Source organism: Schistocerca nitens, chromosome 2, assembly GCF_023898315.1.
Source record: "Schistocerca nitens isolate TAMUIC-IGC-003100 chromosome 2, iqSchNite1.1, whole genome shotgun sequence".
In the NCBI taxonomy this organism is placed as follows: domain Eukaryota; kingdom Metazoa; phylum Arthropoda; class Insecta; order Orthoptera; family Acrididae; genus Schistocerca; species Schistocerca nitens.
This window is the reverse complement of record NC_064615.1, coordinates 734010743-734024293: the sequence shown is the minus strand read 5'-3', so window position 1 is coordinate 734024293 and position 13551 is coordinate 734010743. Positions and strand designations below refer to the sequence as shown.

Sequence of the window (13551 nt, the reverse complement as noted above, 5' to 3'; positions counted from 1 at the left end):
GTGGCACAATATATCCCCGAAACTGGTGGCCCAGTAAAATAACAGTTTGGAAATTTGTCGACTGAGAGGTGTTTGAGCCGGCCGAAGTGGCCGTGCGGTTAAAGGCGCTGCAGTCTGGAACCGCAAGACCGCTACGGTCGCAGGTTCGAATCCTGCCTTGGGCATGGATGTTTGTGATGTCCTTAGGTTAGTTAGGTTTAACTAGTTCTAAGTTCTAGGGGACTAATAACCTCAGCAGTTGAGTCCCATAGTGCTCAGAGCCATTTGAACCATTTTGAAGAGGTGTTTGATTTGACATTCTTTACAGAACGGCCGGGTCCCGCAACCATCTCTGAAGAGTTGGGCATACAGAGAACATGTCAGCTATTCAGAAAGAAAGATAGCTTTAATGAAAAGGCTTGGCATATGCATTTAGAATTAAATAAAGTGTGTCATGTGCATTTTAATTTTGAAACACACATTGTATGGGCTTTTACCAATGAATGGCTAAGTGAATGCAAAGTCTAAATGTACCAGAGAAATGAGAGGGAGACCGCCAAACTTGGAAGTTTGTATCTTGTAGTGGTATATCGTGATGTCAATAAAGTTTAGAGATATATCCACGATTTTTTCAACCCAGCCATTAATAAAATGCAAAGAAATTTGACAGAGTGGGGAAGGGCTTCAGTAAAACGTAATATCTAATGTTGAAGATCCAGATGTAGTAGAAAATCTAGTTGTAGGCTAGGCTAGATAATGTAAACACAGAACGTTTCCAGATTAGATTATTCCGTGACATTTGCAATATTATTAGCAAAAATGATGTTAGCAGAATGTTCTCAAAAATTATGTTTGCAGAACACTCCTGAACGTCAGGCCATAATCCGAAAAGAGTAGAAGATAATGAGATTTTGCATAAAGAAAAGAAAGTGGTTGATGCATTGGAGGAAACAGAGGTTTTTAGACACACAGTAAAGGAAAGTGGCCTCCTTTTAAACGAACAACTGTAATTGGGGAACTATAACCTCTTTAAGGGCGGCCGTACGTGAAAGCCATCAAAATTTGAAGACTTTCTTTTAACTCTTCTTTTATTACGTGGAAAGAAATTTAAATTCCTGAACATTATGTTCCAATTTCACTAGTAAGTGTGATAAAAATTTTTAATGACAAAAGCTTCCAAGTGGCCACCCCAGTTTCTTGTTCTGTGTTTGCTTATGTTATTTATTCCTACGGCGCTTTCTTACAGTTTTACGCAGCACATTGCGGGGAATGTTTGTGTGGCGTATCAGAAAGGCTACGGAATAGCATAACTGCTAAAGACGTTAGTTCTTTACTTTATGGTGTTTGTTTACAAGTGGCTGCAAAGGAGTGACTTTTACGAAAGATTTATGTAGATTTGTTATTACCGTCTGCAGCATGCTTCGTTCCAGTAAACTGTTTAAAAGGATAAAGGAGTGTAGTCCTTCTCTACGCCATAACGACAACTTGGAAACTAGCTCAATAATAATGATTGAAGAACAGAATTGATGCAGGTGCCACTATTTCTACTCCATTTGAAAATAAAATAACATAAAGATAAAAAAGAAACGTCTGCTTCATGTTGAAGAGAAATATACTTTTGGTTTGTACTAGTTCACCCACATGAGGAAAGGCCTAATAAAAAGTGCCAAATCTTTGATTTTAGTTACATTTTGGAAACTTTACAAAACTTCTCCTCATACAGCGCGTTACAATATTTATATTTTACGTGCAATTTGTCAATATTATAGTGGAAAGAATTTTCGTTTAATGCAACATTAAGGCATTTATGTAAGAGAAACGCCCCAAAATCTGGTGCAATTTCAAGAGATGTAAAACTGCATCAATAGAAGAAATGAAAATTCTGTTATACAGATATTGTAGATCAAAGTTTGTACGAAAAGCCAATAAACTCGTTCTGAGAGATTTTTCAGGAAACATTGGTACTCAACTTATTGAAAAAAATTAAATTGTTTATAATTAAAACTGTGTAACATTGGTAATCATGAAAACTTACATGCGTATGTACATAAAATTTCATAAGTGTACCTAATTTAGTTACACTATCCTGAGCACTCAGGACTTTACAAGAGTTTCTTCGAAGTATTGCAATTTCGCATAGGTCCCCCCTTAGTGGTTACAAGTCGTTGCTCACTACCGTGTAACATCGATACCTTTGTTCATCAACATCACTTCCTATTCGGAAGAGTTATTTCCCTCAGGCACTTTTCGTAATACTTTTCTTCAATTTCATGACTGTGCATTAGTTCTACGATGAACTAATTTATCGCCAGAGGATACTGTTATTTACTTCCTGTAACGTCATTTTCCAAGATTAAAAATTTTCTCTGCTTTTGAATAACATCCTACGTAGTTCTTCATACAGATTTTAATTGCTTTTATACTGTCAAAAATATGGTAATTAGTCCTATTTAAAATTATATGGTACCTTTTAATTTCTTTTAATCTTAGGTTTTCTTTCCATTATTGTATTTGACTTGAGTTCCTCAACATGTGATGGATGTAATGTTGATACACGTAAAGTTATACGAAAAATAATCCGAATAAATAACAGTTTTTATTTTAAAACTTTTTATTCATAGGTGGGAGGTAGATATCAATTTTTACTGTAAAAAAAATTTATGTAAAGAAGATATCCTTAGCTCTATCGAAACGTGGCTGAGTTCTAAAATAAAATAAATTGTGGAAGCTGAATGGCTGTGTAATTAATAAATTGGAAAGTTACAGTTGCTGTTAACAGTCATGTTCAAGATTGGCATATGTAAGATTTCTTATAAAGTGTGTGTCATAATGAACTGATTTAAAATGCGTAGAAACCATGTTTGATGTAAGAGAGGAACTGATGCATCTTGCCTTGCTACAAAATGAAATAAATAAATGGAATGCATAATAGAAGTGATGTAAATTTGGTGACTGACAATAATTTGCTAGATAAGATTAATGGAAACTTGTGAGATGATGTCTTAATGAGACTTTAAGAGACGGTGAATGACTTAGAAGGAAGCTTTCCAAGTAGTTTTTAAGACGAAATAATTAAACTGCATAAATTTTTGTTGTGGGACATCCACAACTGTTCAGCAACATGTCCATGGTCAACAAACACGCCACAGATGTAAAATGCTTTTACTGTTTTACTGATGATGATGATGATGATGATGATGATGATGATGATGATGGTTGGTTTGTGGGGCGCTCAACAGCGCGGTTATCAGCGCCTGTACAATTTCCCAACCTTTGCTCAGCCCAATTTCGCCACTTTCATGAACGATGATTAAATGATGAGGACAACGCAAACACCCAGTCATCTCGAGGTGTACCGTTTTACTGACCTAAGTCTTAACAGTACCACGGTTTCTGGGTCTTAGCCCCACGATCTGTTGTATTTGAAATCTAAAGTAAAACAATATTTGTCACTTACTCCTTTAAGCAGCCAGAAAATTTAAAAAATTTAAATTAGAAGTAAAATACATGACAAAGTCATTAATAATAGCCTTCCTAGCATTTCAATGCTCAAACAATCAGTAAAGAAACATCTGCCGTAGGTGGTGAGATATAGCTTTATGCAAACGCTTTCCCACACACTGTGCAATGAGTGTGCTGTCTAAAAGCTCATTATTTCCACTCTCTTTGCCAATGGCTTGTCGATATCTTCCACAATCTTGGCAGGGTACCCACTCCTGTAAGCTAAGAATTTTACTGTGCACCATTCATTATGAGAGACATCCTTATTTAGTGGGACTTCATGTATCTTGTGAAGCATAGATACGAAGGCCGCGACGTTATGTACTCTAGCAGGCGTGGAGGAGCTATGTATCAACCTATCCGTGGTGGCTGGTTTGCAATATATGTTAAACATAATCCTCTCATTATGGAAAGTAAGTAACAAATAGAAATATAAGAAAGTACCACCTTGTGAGAACTCCATAGTAAATCTGTGTTATGTGCTTAATTATTTAGGACCTTATGCAAATCTGAAGGCTGGTCCCTGTAATCGATCAAAAACGACAATAACGTCATTGATATACCATCTACATTGCACAACTATGTCTTTGTACTGAGGGGTGTTTATCAAATAATATCTCCCATCGAAGTGTGACGTTAAACGTTGGCTAATGTAGTGGCTAACGGGGAGCCCATTGGCAAACCTGCATTCTGTTGCCCTTCTTCTCCAAACTTCAAATCGTTGTGTTTCAACAGCAGTGTGAGTAACTTCCTCTTAATTACTAATTACTTAATTATTGTCTGTAAGTCCAGAACCTCATGTATGGGGATATTAGTATACATGCTCTCAGCATCGAAAGAAGCAAACGTAGCTTCCTGAAGAACCCTAGTTGCTTGCAAGAGTTGTATAATTTCTTTCCGATTTCTAACCAAATGACGCTGCGAGTAATAATAATGATGGCTGAGGACGCTGTTAAAGTATCTAGTCAATTCATGACCTGGACGTCCTATAGAATTGAAAATTGGCCTGAGAGGGACACATTGCTTATAGTTCTTCAACGTCCCTCTAAGTGAAGCAGTTATGTCGGGTTACGACGGTTCACAAACGCTAAATGTTTATCAGCTTTTTGTTTGGGCATGGACATGACGTCCTACTATTGCTAGGTGGGCTAATTTTATCATTTGATCTGATTATGTAGACTCTAATTTTTGTTTCTTAAATACTTTAATTGTTTAAGGGTGTAGGTTAGAAATATTGTCTTACTTTGTATTTCAGAAACACCTCATGATGGGGCTGACGCCGAAACGGTGGTAATGTATAGCGACGTCTTCTGTTTAAGACTTCGAGCAATGAAAGCACTTTGCAACTGTGACGGATTTGTTTGACGTGAACATGACAGTAATTAAACCTAGGTTAGGCCTTGCATTACCACTCTAACTTGCAATTATAAGTTTTATTACTCTTTATTCACTACGGTAGCAACGAAAATCAAGTTAAGTTTATTAATGAATTATTTATTATATGTTATACAGTGTGTATGACTGTTTGTTAAGATTATTTGGTCACTTCATTGTTCTGTACTCCCCCCTTTTATCTGTGGCTAAATTAATCAACGATGATATCAGAAGCTATCTTATTGAGTGAAACAGTGCAATTCAAGTCGTATACATACCTCTTCCGAAAGAGCCACCTTTTGATCCATTATTAGCGTTGAGGGATCCACATTTTTCAGAAAATTTACGAGATCACTTGAAGTTTTGCCTGTGTATCCCAAATGTTGAGCAAATCGAATTGCTCTGTCTGTTGCATTTCTGGAAAAGGCCCACGGGTTTAACGATGATCCACTCATCGAAATTGCGTTCTTGAACAGACCTGGTGAGGAACAAAATTTTACAATGAATTGGTGTAATCGCACACAATGCTAACACAAAAACCAGACGCCCGTTTCCACTGAAGTACGTATCTATCGTCCTTACGTAAAGTGTTCCGAAAACCATCTGCAGCAAGGTTCACAGATGTAACGTGCACTGCTGCAGTTTCAACATAACAAATTGGAGGCCGTATTATGCAGTGGAACTGATAGATAGCAAAACTGAAGCTGTTTTAGTGCCTTAGTTAGCATTTTTTCCCAGCAGTTCAAAATTCAAATGGCTCTGAGCACTATGGGACTTAACTTCTGAGGTCATCAGTCCCCTAGAACTTACAACTACTTAAACCTAACTAACATAAGGACATCACACACATCCATGCCCGAGGCAGGATTCGAACCTGCGACCGTAGCGGTCGCGCGGTTCCAGACTGTAGCGCCTAGAAGCGCTCGGCCACCCCGGACGGCTTTCCCAGCAGTGTAACTGGACAAGATCCAGGCATTACCGCAGCAAATTTCCCTCGTTATATGGTATTTACTGACTGTAGTGATTCGTAAGACCTTGCACGATAACAACACACCTCAGACCAGTTTTTCTTGCAGAATGCTTTCGGCATCTTGCACAACGACTTCTAGCTACAAACTGATTCTGCTGTAGTTCATACTTACGATCATACATGATCCTGAGAGATAGTGCTGCACACTGCTACCATGTGCTATTACTAAAGAGCAGTAGAACCTGCTGGAAATGCAAACCTTGTCCTGCTCCATACCACCATGTGAGCCAATTTCCTATTGGGGTCAGTTATCGCAGTGAGTATGACCTAGGAGAGATATTTCTGTAATGAGAAAATTATGAGCGTGGGTGTTGGCCAGATAAGAGGGCATTCTCCCTGTGATTATAGGTACGGCCACAGTGTGATATGAATGATATGTCCTCCACTGCCTACTGTTTCTAGAGTCAGCATCATCAATGATTGGAGGCTAATTTCTTAACAGAGCATAAGAGCTAAATTGATATTCTACGTTGCTACCCACCCATCTACTCGACGTTACACATTTATACAACCATCGCTGAACTCACCGCCAAATACAGGTTTGCTGCATTCTTCCCTTGTTTGATAATCCATCAGAGGCAGATTGCATGATAATACAAAGGCTTGACGAGCAGCTCCACTGATTAAAGCTTAGCTTCTATTCCTGCTGGTATAGAGAGTAAAAGTAGAAAGACATGACGGTTTGATGAATCAATTTTCTATTCTACCCGATCCCGTAAGACAACTATAATTAGTTCGTCGTCGGAAGGACGTAAGATCCCAATCCTCCCCATCCCCGTAAGTGCCTAAACAATTGGTTATATTCCCTGAGATCATATCTCTGGCAACAGAAGGACAAAAGACGCAACAAACGTGGACGTCACAGCCGGCAGTGTAATACTGACAGAATCTATATATCTTTAACATATTGCAGCGTGTCAGCAACTGTGAAATGTACAGCAAATAAACAATTTTTTCAGCCTTCAGTTGCAAGGTAATTTTACTCGTTTACCTAGGTTTCGATTCCAGTAATGGAATCTTCTTCAGAACAAAAAAAAAAAAAAATGGTTCAAACGGCTCTGAGCACTATGGGACTCAACTGCTGAGGTCAGTAGTCCCCTAGAACTTAGAACTAGTTAAACCTAACTAACCTAAGGACATCACACACATCCATGCCCGAGGCAGGATTCGAACCTGCGACCGTAGCGGTCCCGGGTTCCAGGCTGCAGCGCCAGAACCGCGCGGCCACTTCGGCCGGCGAAAAAAAAATTATTTTGTGAGCCAAACACTGGCCATGTCACAGATTACAAATTGAAACAATAAAGACGCATAATCATAAGATTATGTCAGTCAAAATTAAAACCATTAAGGCGAACGTAGACGGAGCTACGCCGGCCAGAAATCAGGACCACACGAAAGCGGCTTGTTTCAATTTTTAATCTGTGACATGGCCAGTGTTTGGCTCACAAAATAATTTAATTTTTTTTTTGTTCTGAAGAAGATTCCATTACTGGAATCGAAACCTAGGTAAACGAGTAAAATTACCTTGCAACTGAAGGCTGAAAAAATTGTTTATTTGCTGTACTGACAGAATCTCTCGAAGAAAGATAAGTTCTCGTCTTTCAAATTTGTATGCTGTTTTAAGCAGTTCATACAGTTCTTATTCGCCTTGAAACGAATAAATATAAATGAACTAGTATTGGTAGCCCTGGCTTGTACTAACTATGAGTTATCTACTGGACATTGAAGGAAACGAAGACAGCTTCCTTCCTGCTAAATTCGAAAACCAAACGTGACTACCTTTCGCCTGAGAACTCAAAACTTCTTCGAAACGCTGCAGTGTGCGACGTGCTGGATAATTCCGTTCTCCAGACCTGATACCGATAAACGGTTTTACATGTGGTCAGCGGGAAAATACTGCATTAATATCTCAAGTAGTTAAAATCGCTGCACGACACAGTGACAGCAGACTTACCGGCTGTGCCAGGCAAAAATCAGTTTTTGCGGAGTATCGTTTGTAGAGCAACAGCTTCACAACCAAGCAACGTAAGGGTCATTAACTTCTTTTTCATATATCTTGGGTGGAACTGAAGTACTCAGTTCAAAGTAGTTGTGGATTGCTTTCACACTGAATAAACATGGGGTGGGGTGGGGGGTGGGGGGCGGTGGTGGTGAAAGGGATTTAGCATTAGACGTAACGAACACTTGGCAGAAGCAACTTAACCAACACGTCACGAGTTGCAGCCTACCTCTTACAATCGACGTGTAATAGAAACCTTAGACGATAAACTTCCCTTTCTACATGTAGCCGAAAGGCTTGGAACTAGAACGCAATTGAAATCTGAAGCCACTGTAAAGTACAATATAATTATATTACAAATGAAAATTTAGTGCACAGAAACAATAAGACACTTCAGAGAGAGCAATTCCTTCCCAGAACTTCGTGCATAGGATGTAGCCAGTACATGAATTGGTCTTAACTGAAAAAGAAATTTTTGTAGATGCTTATTCTACTGTTTTAGTACCTACACTAATATAAATTACAACAACAGTAATGTATCATGAAAGATAATCAAAATGATATTCATTTAATTACTTACGTTCCATGTCAGACGCTTTTACGTGGTACGTGACATAAAACACTTACGTTGTGACTGTAGGTGTATTCATGGTGTGTTACAGTAGAATACATAAGAACTATAGTCACTGCACTATACGGTAATGATAGATACTAAAATCTGATGAAACATTTCATCGTCTTTGATACTTGTGACTGTCACCCAATAGTTTTTTTACTACTGTTACAGAGAGTAGCAGGATTAAATTACAGCCAGTATGGAACTAACGTGTAAGGCTTTGTGGAGCTATTCTTGGAAAGCAGCACATTTCTGTAATACGAGGTGCATTCAAGTTCTAAGGCCTCCAATTTTTTTCTCCGGACTGGAAAGAGATGATACATGCGCATTGTTTTAAAATGAGGCCGCATTCATTGTCAATACGTCCCAGAGATGGCAGCACCGTACGGCAGATGGAATTTTACCGCCAGCGGCGAGAATGAGAACTGTTTCAATACTTAAAATACTTAAAATGGCGACGGTTTCCTTACTTGAACAGAGTGCAATCATTCGTTTTCTGAATTTGCGTGGTGTGAAACCAATTGAAATTCATCGACAGTTGAAGAAGACATGTGGTGATGGAGTTATGAATGTGTCGAAAGTGCGTTCGTGGGTGTGACTGTTTAATGAAGGCAGAACGTCGTGTGACAACAAACTGAAACAACCTCGGGCTCGCACAAGCCGGTCTGACGACATGATCGAGAAAGTGGAGAGAATTGTTTTGGGGGATCACCGAATGACTGTTGAATAGATCGCCTCCAGAGTTGGCATTTCTGTAGGTTCTGTGCACACAATCCTGCATGACGACCTGAAAATGCGAAAAGTGTCATCCAGGTGGGTGCCACGAATGCTGACGGACGACCACACGGCTACCCGTGTGGCATGTTGCCAAGCAATGTTGACGTGCAACGACAGCATGAATGGGACTTCCTTTTCGTCGGTTGTGACAATGGATGAGACGTGGATGCCATTTTTCAATCCAGAAACAAAGCGCCAGTCAGCTCAATGGAAGCACACAGATTCACCGCCACCAAAAAAATTTCGGGTAACCACCAGTGCTGAAAAAATGATGGTGTCCATGTTCTGGGACAGCGAGGGCGTAATCCTTACCCATTGCGTTCCAAAGGGCACTACAGTAACAGGTGCATCCTACGAAAATGTTTTCAAGAACAAATTCCTTCCTGCACTGCAACAAAAGCGTCCGGGAAGGGCTGCACGTGTGCTGTTTCACCAAGACAACGCACCCGCACATCAAGCTAACGTTACGCAACAGTTTCTTCGTGATAACAACTTTGAAGTGATTCCTCATGCTCTCTACTCACCTGGCCTGGCCCCTAGTGACTTTTGGCTTTTTCCAACAATGAAAGACACTCTCCGTGGCCGCACATTCGCCAGCCGTGCTGCTATTGCCTCAGCGATTTTCCAGTGGTCAAAACAGACTCCTAAAGAAGCCTTCGCCGCTGCCATGGAATCATGGCGTCAGCATTGTGAAAAATGTGTACGTCTGCAGGGCGATTACGTCGAGAAGTAACGCCAGTTTCATCGATTTCGGGTGAGTAGTTAATTAGAAAAAAAATCGGAGGCCTTAGAACTTGAATGCACCTCGTAAATCGATCTAGTAGTACATCTTCTAACGAAAATTTAAATACTTCGAGATTATTCATACGATACAGACTTTTCGGTTGGTATTCACTTGAGTTAAAACTTCCGTGGTCCATATACGAACGTATTTCCTGACTTTCGTCTCTGTCTGTGGGAGATATCTTTGGAGATAAAACGGTGAGATGTCTCGCGCAGTCGGAGACGAAAAGTCAAGGAACACTTTTATATATCTACCACGGCGTCTTTGCTCGGAAAGTTCAGTTGATGTTTTAGACTACGTTGCCGTGCTGAGTTCGTGAAAGCTATGCTTGCGAGATAACATGGACGGTTATTACTCGGAGAAGAAACTACAGCTCCAAAATTCGATGTGATTAATAAATATAATTTTAATGACTACATAGTAGTTGACACAAAGGTATAATTTTTTAAAACCTCGATGAGTTAAAAGATTAAATTAGTAGAGTATTTGAAAATTTTTACTTGCCCGTGCTCAGCGGCGATACGACGTGATAATGAATCGATGCTCCTCCAGCGCTTTGGCCGAAAATGGTTACTTTTTGTGGATCACCACCAAACGCTGCTATGTTCCTCTGTACCCAGCGAAGTGCTTCTGTCTGGTCTTTAAGGCCCATGTTTCCTGGGACGACTTCGTCCCCTGTGCTTAGGAAACCTACGAAATTTTTCTTCTTTTGTCAGTGATGTATTTAGAAACACAGCGTACGTTGTACAACATATAGATATTTAGTAAGGTAATGAACAGAGTGAGGATAGCGAAATTGCTAAAAGAGGTACCTTACGCCAGATCACTTTTGCAGAAATGTTTATATTGGTGCTTTCTACACCTAAGAACAAGCGTATGTACCAGCACAGTATTACTTCTATGATGTGTGGTAAATAACACCAGTTTTAGATGTAAGGTGGCGTCACACACTTCAGCAAAAAAAAAAAGTAAGAGGTGACGTCGATAAAAATATTTGTTACCCAGGAGTCCGAGACGATAGTTTATGCTGACGAGGATGACGTCTTGGTCCACGTAGTAATTAGGTGTGGCGCCCTGACCATAGCCTGATGTGAAACATCCACCGTGGATCCATACCATTACAGGTTTCAGTTCTTCTTTCTGCAGGGCTGTCTGCATAAATGTAGAAAATCGTCGTAGTGAGTCGTGTTAGAGGAGGAACAAAAATCTTATAAGGAATTCTTTGACATAGCTTTGTTTAGTTATTATTCTTAAAGTCTCAATCGGTTTTTCATCACATTAGTAATTTATGCAGTAGCCGTTTTTTATTTAATAATGCCTACCTCTGGACCAAAGACATTTAGGTAGAGGCAGTCCTCGTCCCCAGACGCTTCATTGTTATCAAGTTGAGGACACATCGATCCTACCGCCAGTGCATCTCTAACGCCAGACCAAGCAGCTTTACTCACTGGTGGCTAGAGAAAAGCGAAAGTTTCATAATACGTGAATATCTATTTGAGCTTAGAGCAAATCTTAAAAAGTGTAAAGAAAGTGTAGCTAACAACTACAGTGAATTAGCAAACATCCTCTGAAGTGACAAAAGCCATGAGATACCTCCTAATATCGTGTCGCACTGCCTTTTGCCCGGCGTAGTGTAACAACTCGACAAGAGATGGACTCAACTAATCGTTGGAAGTCCACTGCGGGAACTTTGAGCCATTGTACCTCTATAGCCATCTATAACTGTGATAGTGTTGCTGTTGCAGGATTTTGTTATGTGACCTGACCTCTCGATAATGCCCCACAAATGTTCGATGGGATAGTCGTTCATAAATGCGAAAGTCTTGTCGGTGCAAGGATTTTGTGCACGATCTAATCCCTCAATTACGTCCCATAAATATTCGATGAGATCCAAGTCGGGTAATCTGAGTAGCCAAATCATTTGCTGTCAAAAACGTTCTTCAAATCAGTCACGAACAACTGTGACACTTTAAAATGGCGCATTGTCATAAAAAAAATCCTTTGTTGTTTGGGAAAACGACATCACATCCATGTATAGCTACAATGGTCTCCAAGCAGCTGAACATCGAAGAGGACCAATTCTATTCCATATACGCATAGCCCACAGCATTATGGATCCACCACCAGACTGCAGAGTCCCTTATTAACAACTCGTGTCCATGGTTAAGTGGGCTCTGCGTCACACTCGATAACTACCATCAGCTCTTATCAACTGGTAACAGGATTCACCTGACCAGGCCACTGCCTACCTGTCGTCTAAGATCAACCGATTTCTTCACGGTCCCAGGAGAGGCGCTGCAGGTTGATGTCGTGCTGTTAAGCAAAGGCAGCGCTCGCGTCGGTTATCATAGTCCATTAACGCCAAATTTCGCCGCACTGTCCTAACGGATAAGTTCGTTGTAGGTTCCACGTTGATTTCTACGGTTATTTAATGCAGTACTGCTTGTCTGTTAGCACTGACAACTCTACGCAAACGCCGCTATTCTCGGTCATTAAGCGAAGGCCGTCGGCCACTGTGTTGTCCGCGGTGTGGTAACGACTGAAATGTGGTAATTCGGGACACTGTTGTTCCCGGAATTTGAATTCTCCAACGATATCCGAAATGGAATGCCCTATGCGTCTAGCGTCAACCATCATTCCGCGTTCAAAGTCTGTTATTTCCGTTGTGCGGCATAACCACGTCGGAAACCTTTTCACATGAATCCCCTGAGTGCAAACGACTGTTCTGCCAATGCTCTGCCCTTTTATACCTTTTGTATGCGGTACAGACAGAGACAGTATCGCTATTTCATAACTTTAGTCACCTCAGTGTTATAATAACGTTGTTAAACGAAGCTGTTCGAAGGTGTGGTTTGCTTCAGAGTAGACACAGAAAACTAGGGGCCTATTTTCTTCTTGTCTTCTTTATGAAAAATGACAGAATATATCTGATAAACAGGCTGACGAATTGCTTGAGTTAGTAGAACCTTATAAGTGAGTCGCAGCTTGAGTTCAGAAGTTGTAGAAGTGCAGAGTCAATCGTAGTAGAATTGACAAAAGTGACACTGGATACTCTTGACAAGGTTTAGTAAGTCACAGATATATTCTTAGATCTCTCCGAGGATGATTATAGTACTAACCATAATATTCTACTGAATAAACTAGAATCACTATGCAATAGAGTTGTAGCTGACTACTGGTTTCAGTCACAATTAGCAAATATGGTAAACGAAACGAAATGATCTTATGGCATTGCGGCCGGGAAGTCCCATTCGGTTTCGGCCGCCAAGTGCAAGTCTTATTTCAGTCGGCGCCACATTGGGCGACATGCGGCCGATGATGAGGAAGAAATGATGATGAGGACAACACAACACCAGTCCCCGAGCGGAGAAAAACTCCGACCGGATCGGAATCGTATCCGGGCCCGGTGCTTGGGAGAGAAGCACGTCATCACTCAGCTAAGCAGGCGGAAAGAAGATATGGTACAAAAAGTAAGCATACAGGGTGAACCG

The 13551-nt window shown here is 40.4% G+C and overlaps 1 protein-coding gene across 1 annotated transcript in view; it reads right to left on the bottom strand.

The window, feature by feature from the left end:
• LOC126236937 (cholinesterase 1-like) overlaps positions 1-13551 on the bottom strand; it is an 84209-nt gene that overhangs the window by 45617 nt on the left and 25041 nt on the right. The window contains exons 3-6 of the mRNA XM_049946627.1: positions 11383-11514; positions 11062-11212; positions 10565-10750; positions 5133-5332 (exon numbers count right to left, since the gene is read on the bottom strand). Of these exons, the coding sequence (XP_049802584.1) occupies positions 5133-5332; positions 10565-10750; positions 11062-11212; positions 11383-11514 (669 nt within the window). The remainder of the gene's footprint in view (positions 1-5132; positions 5333-10564; positions 10751-11061; positions 11213-11382; positions 11515-13551) is intronic.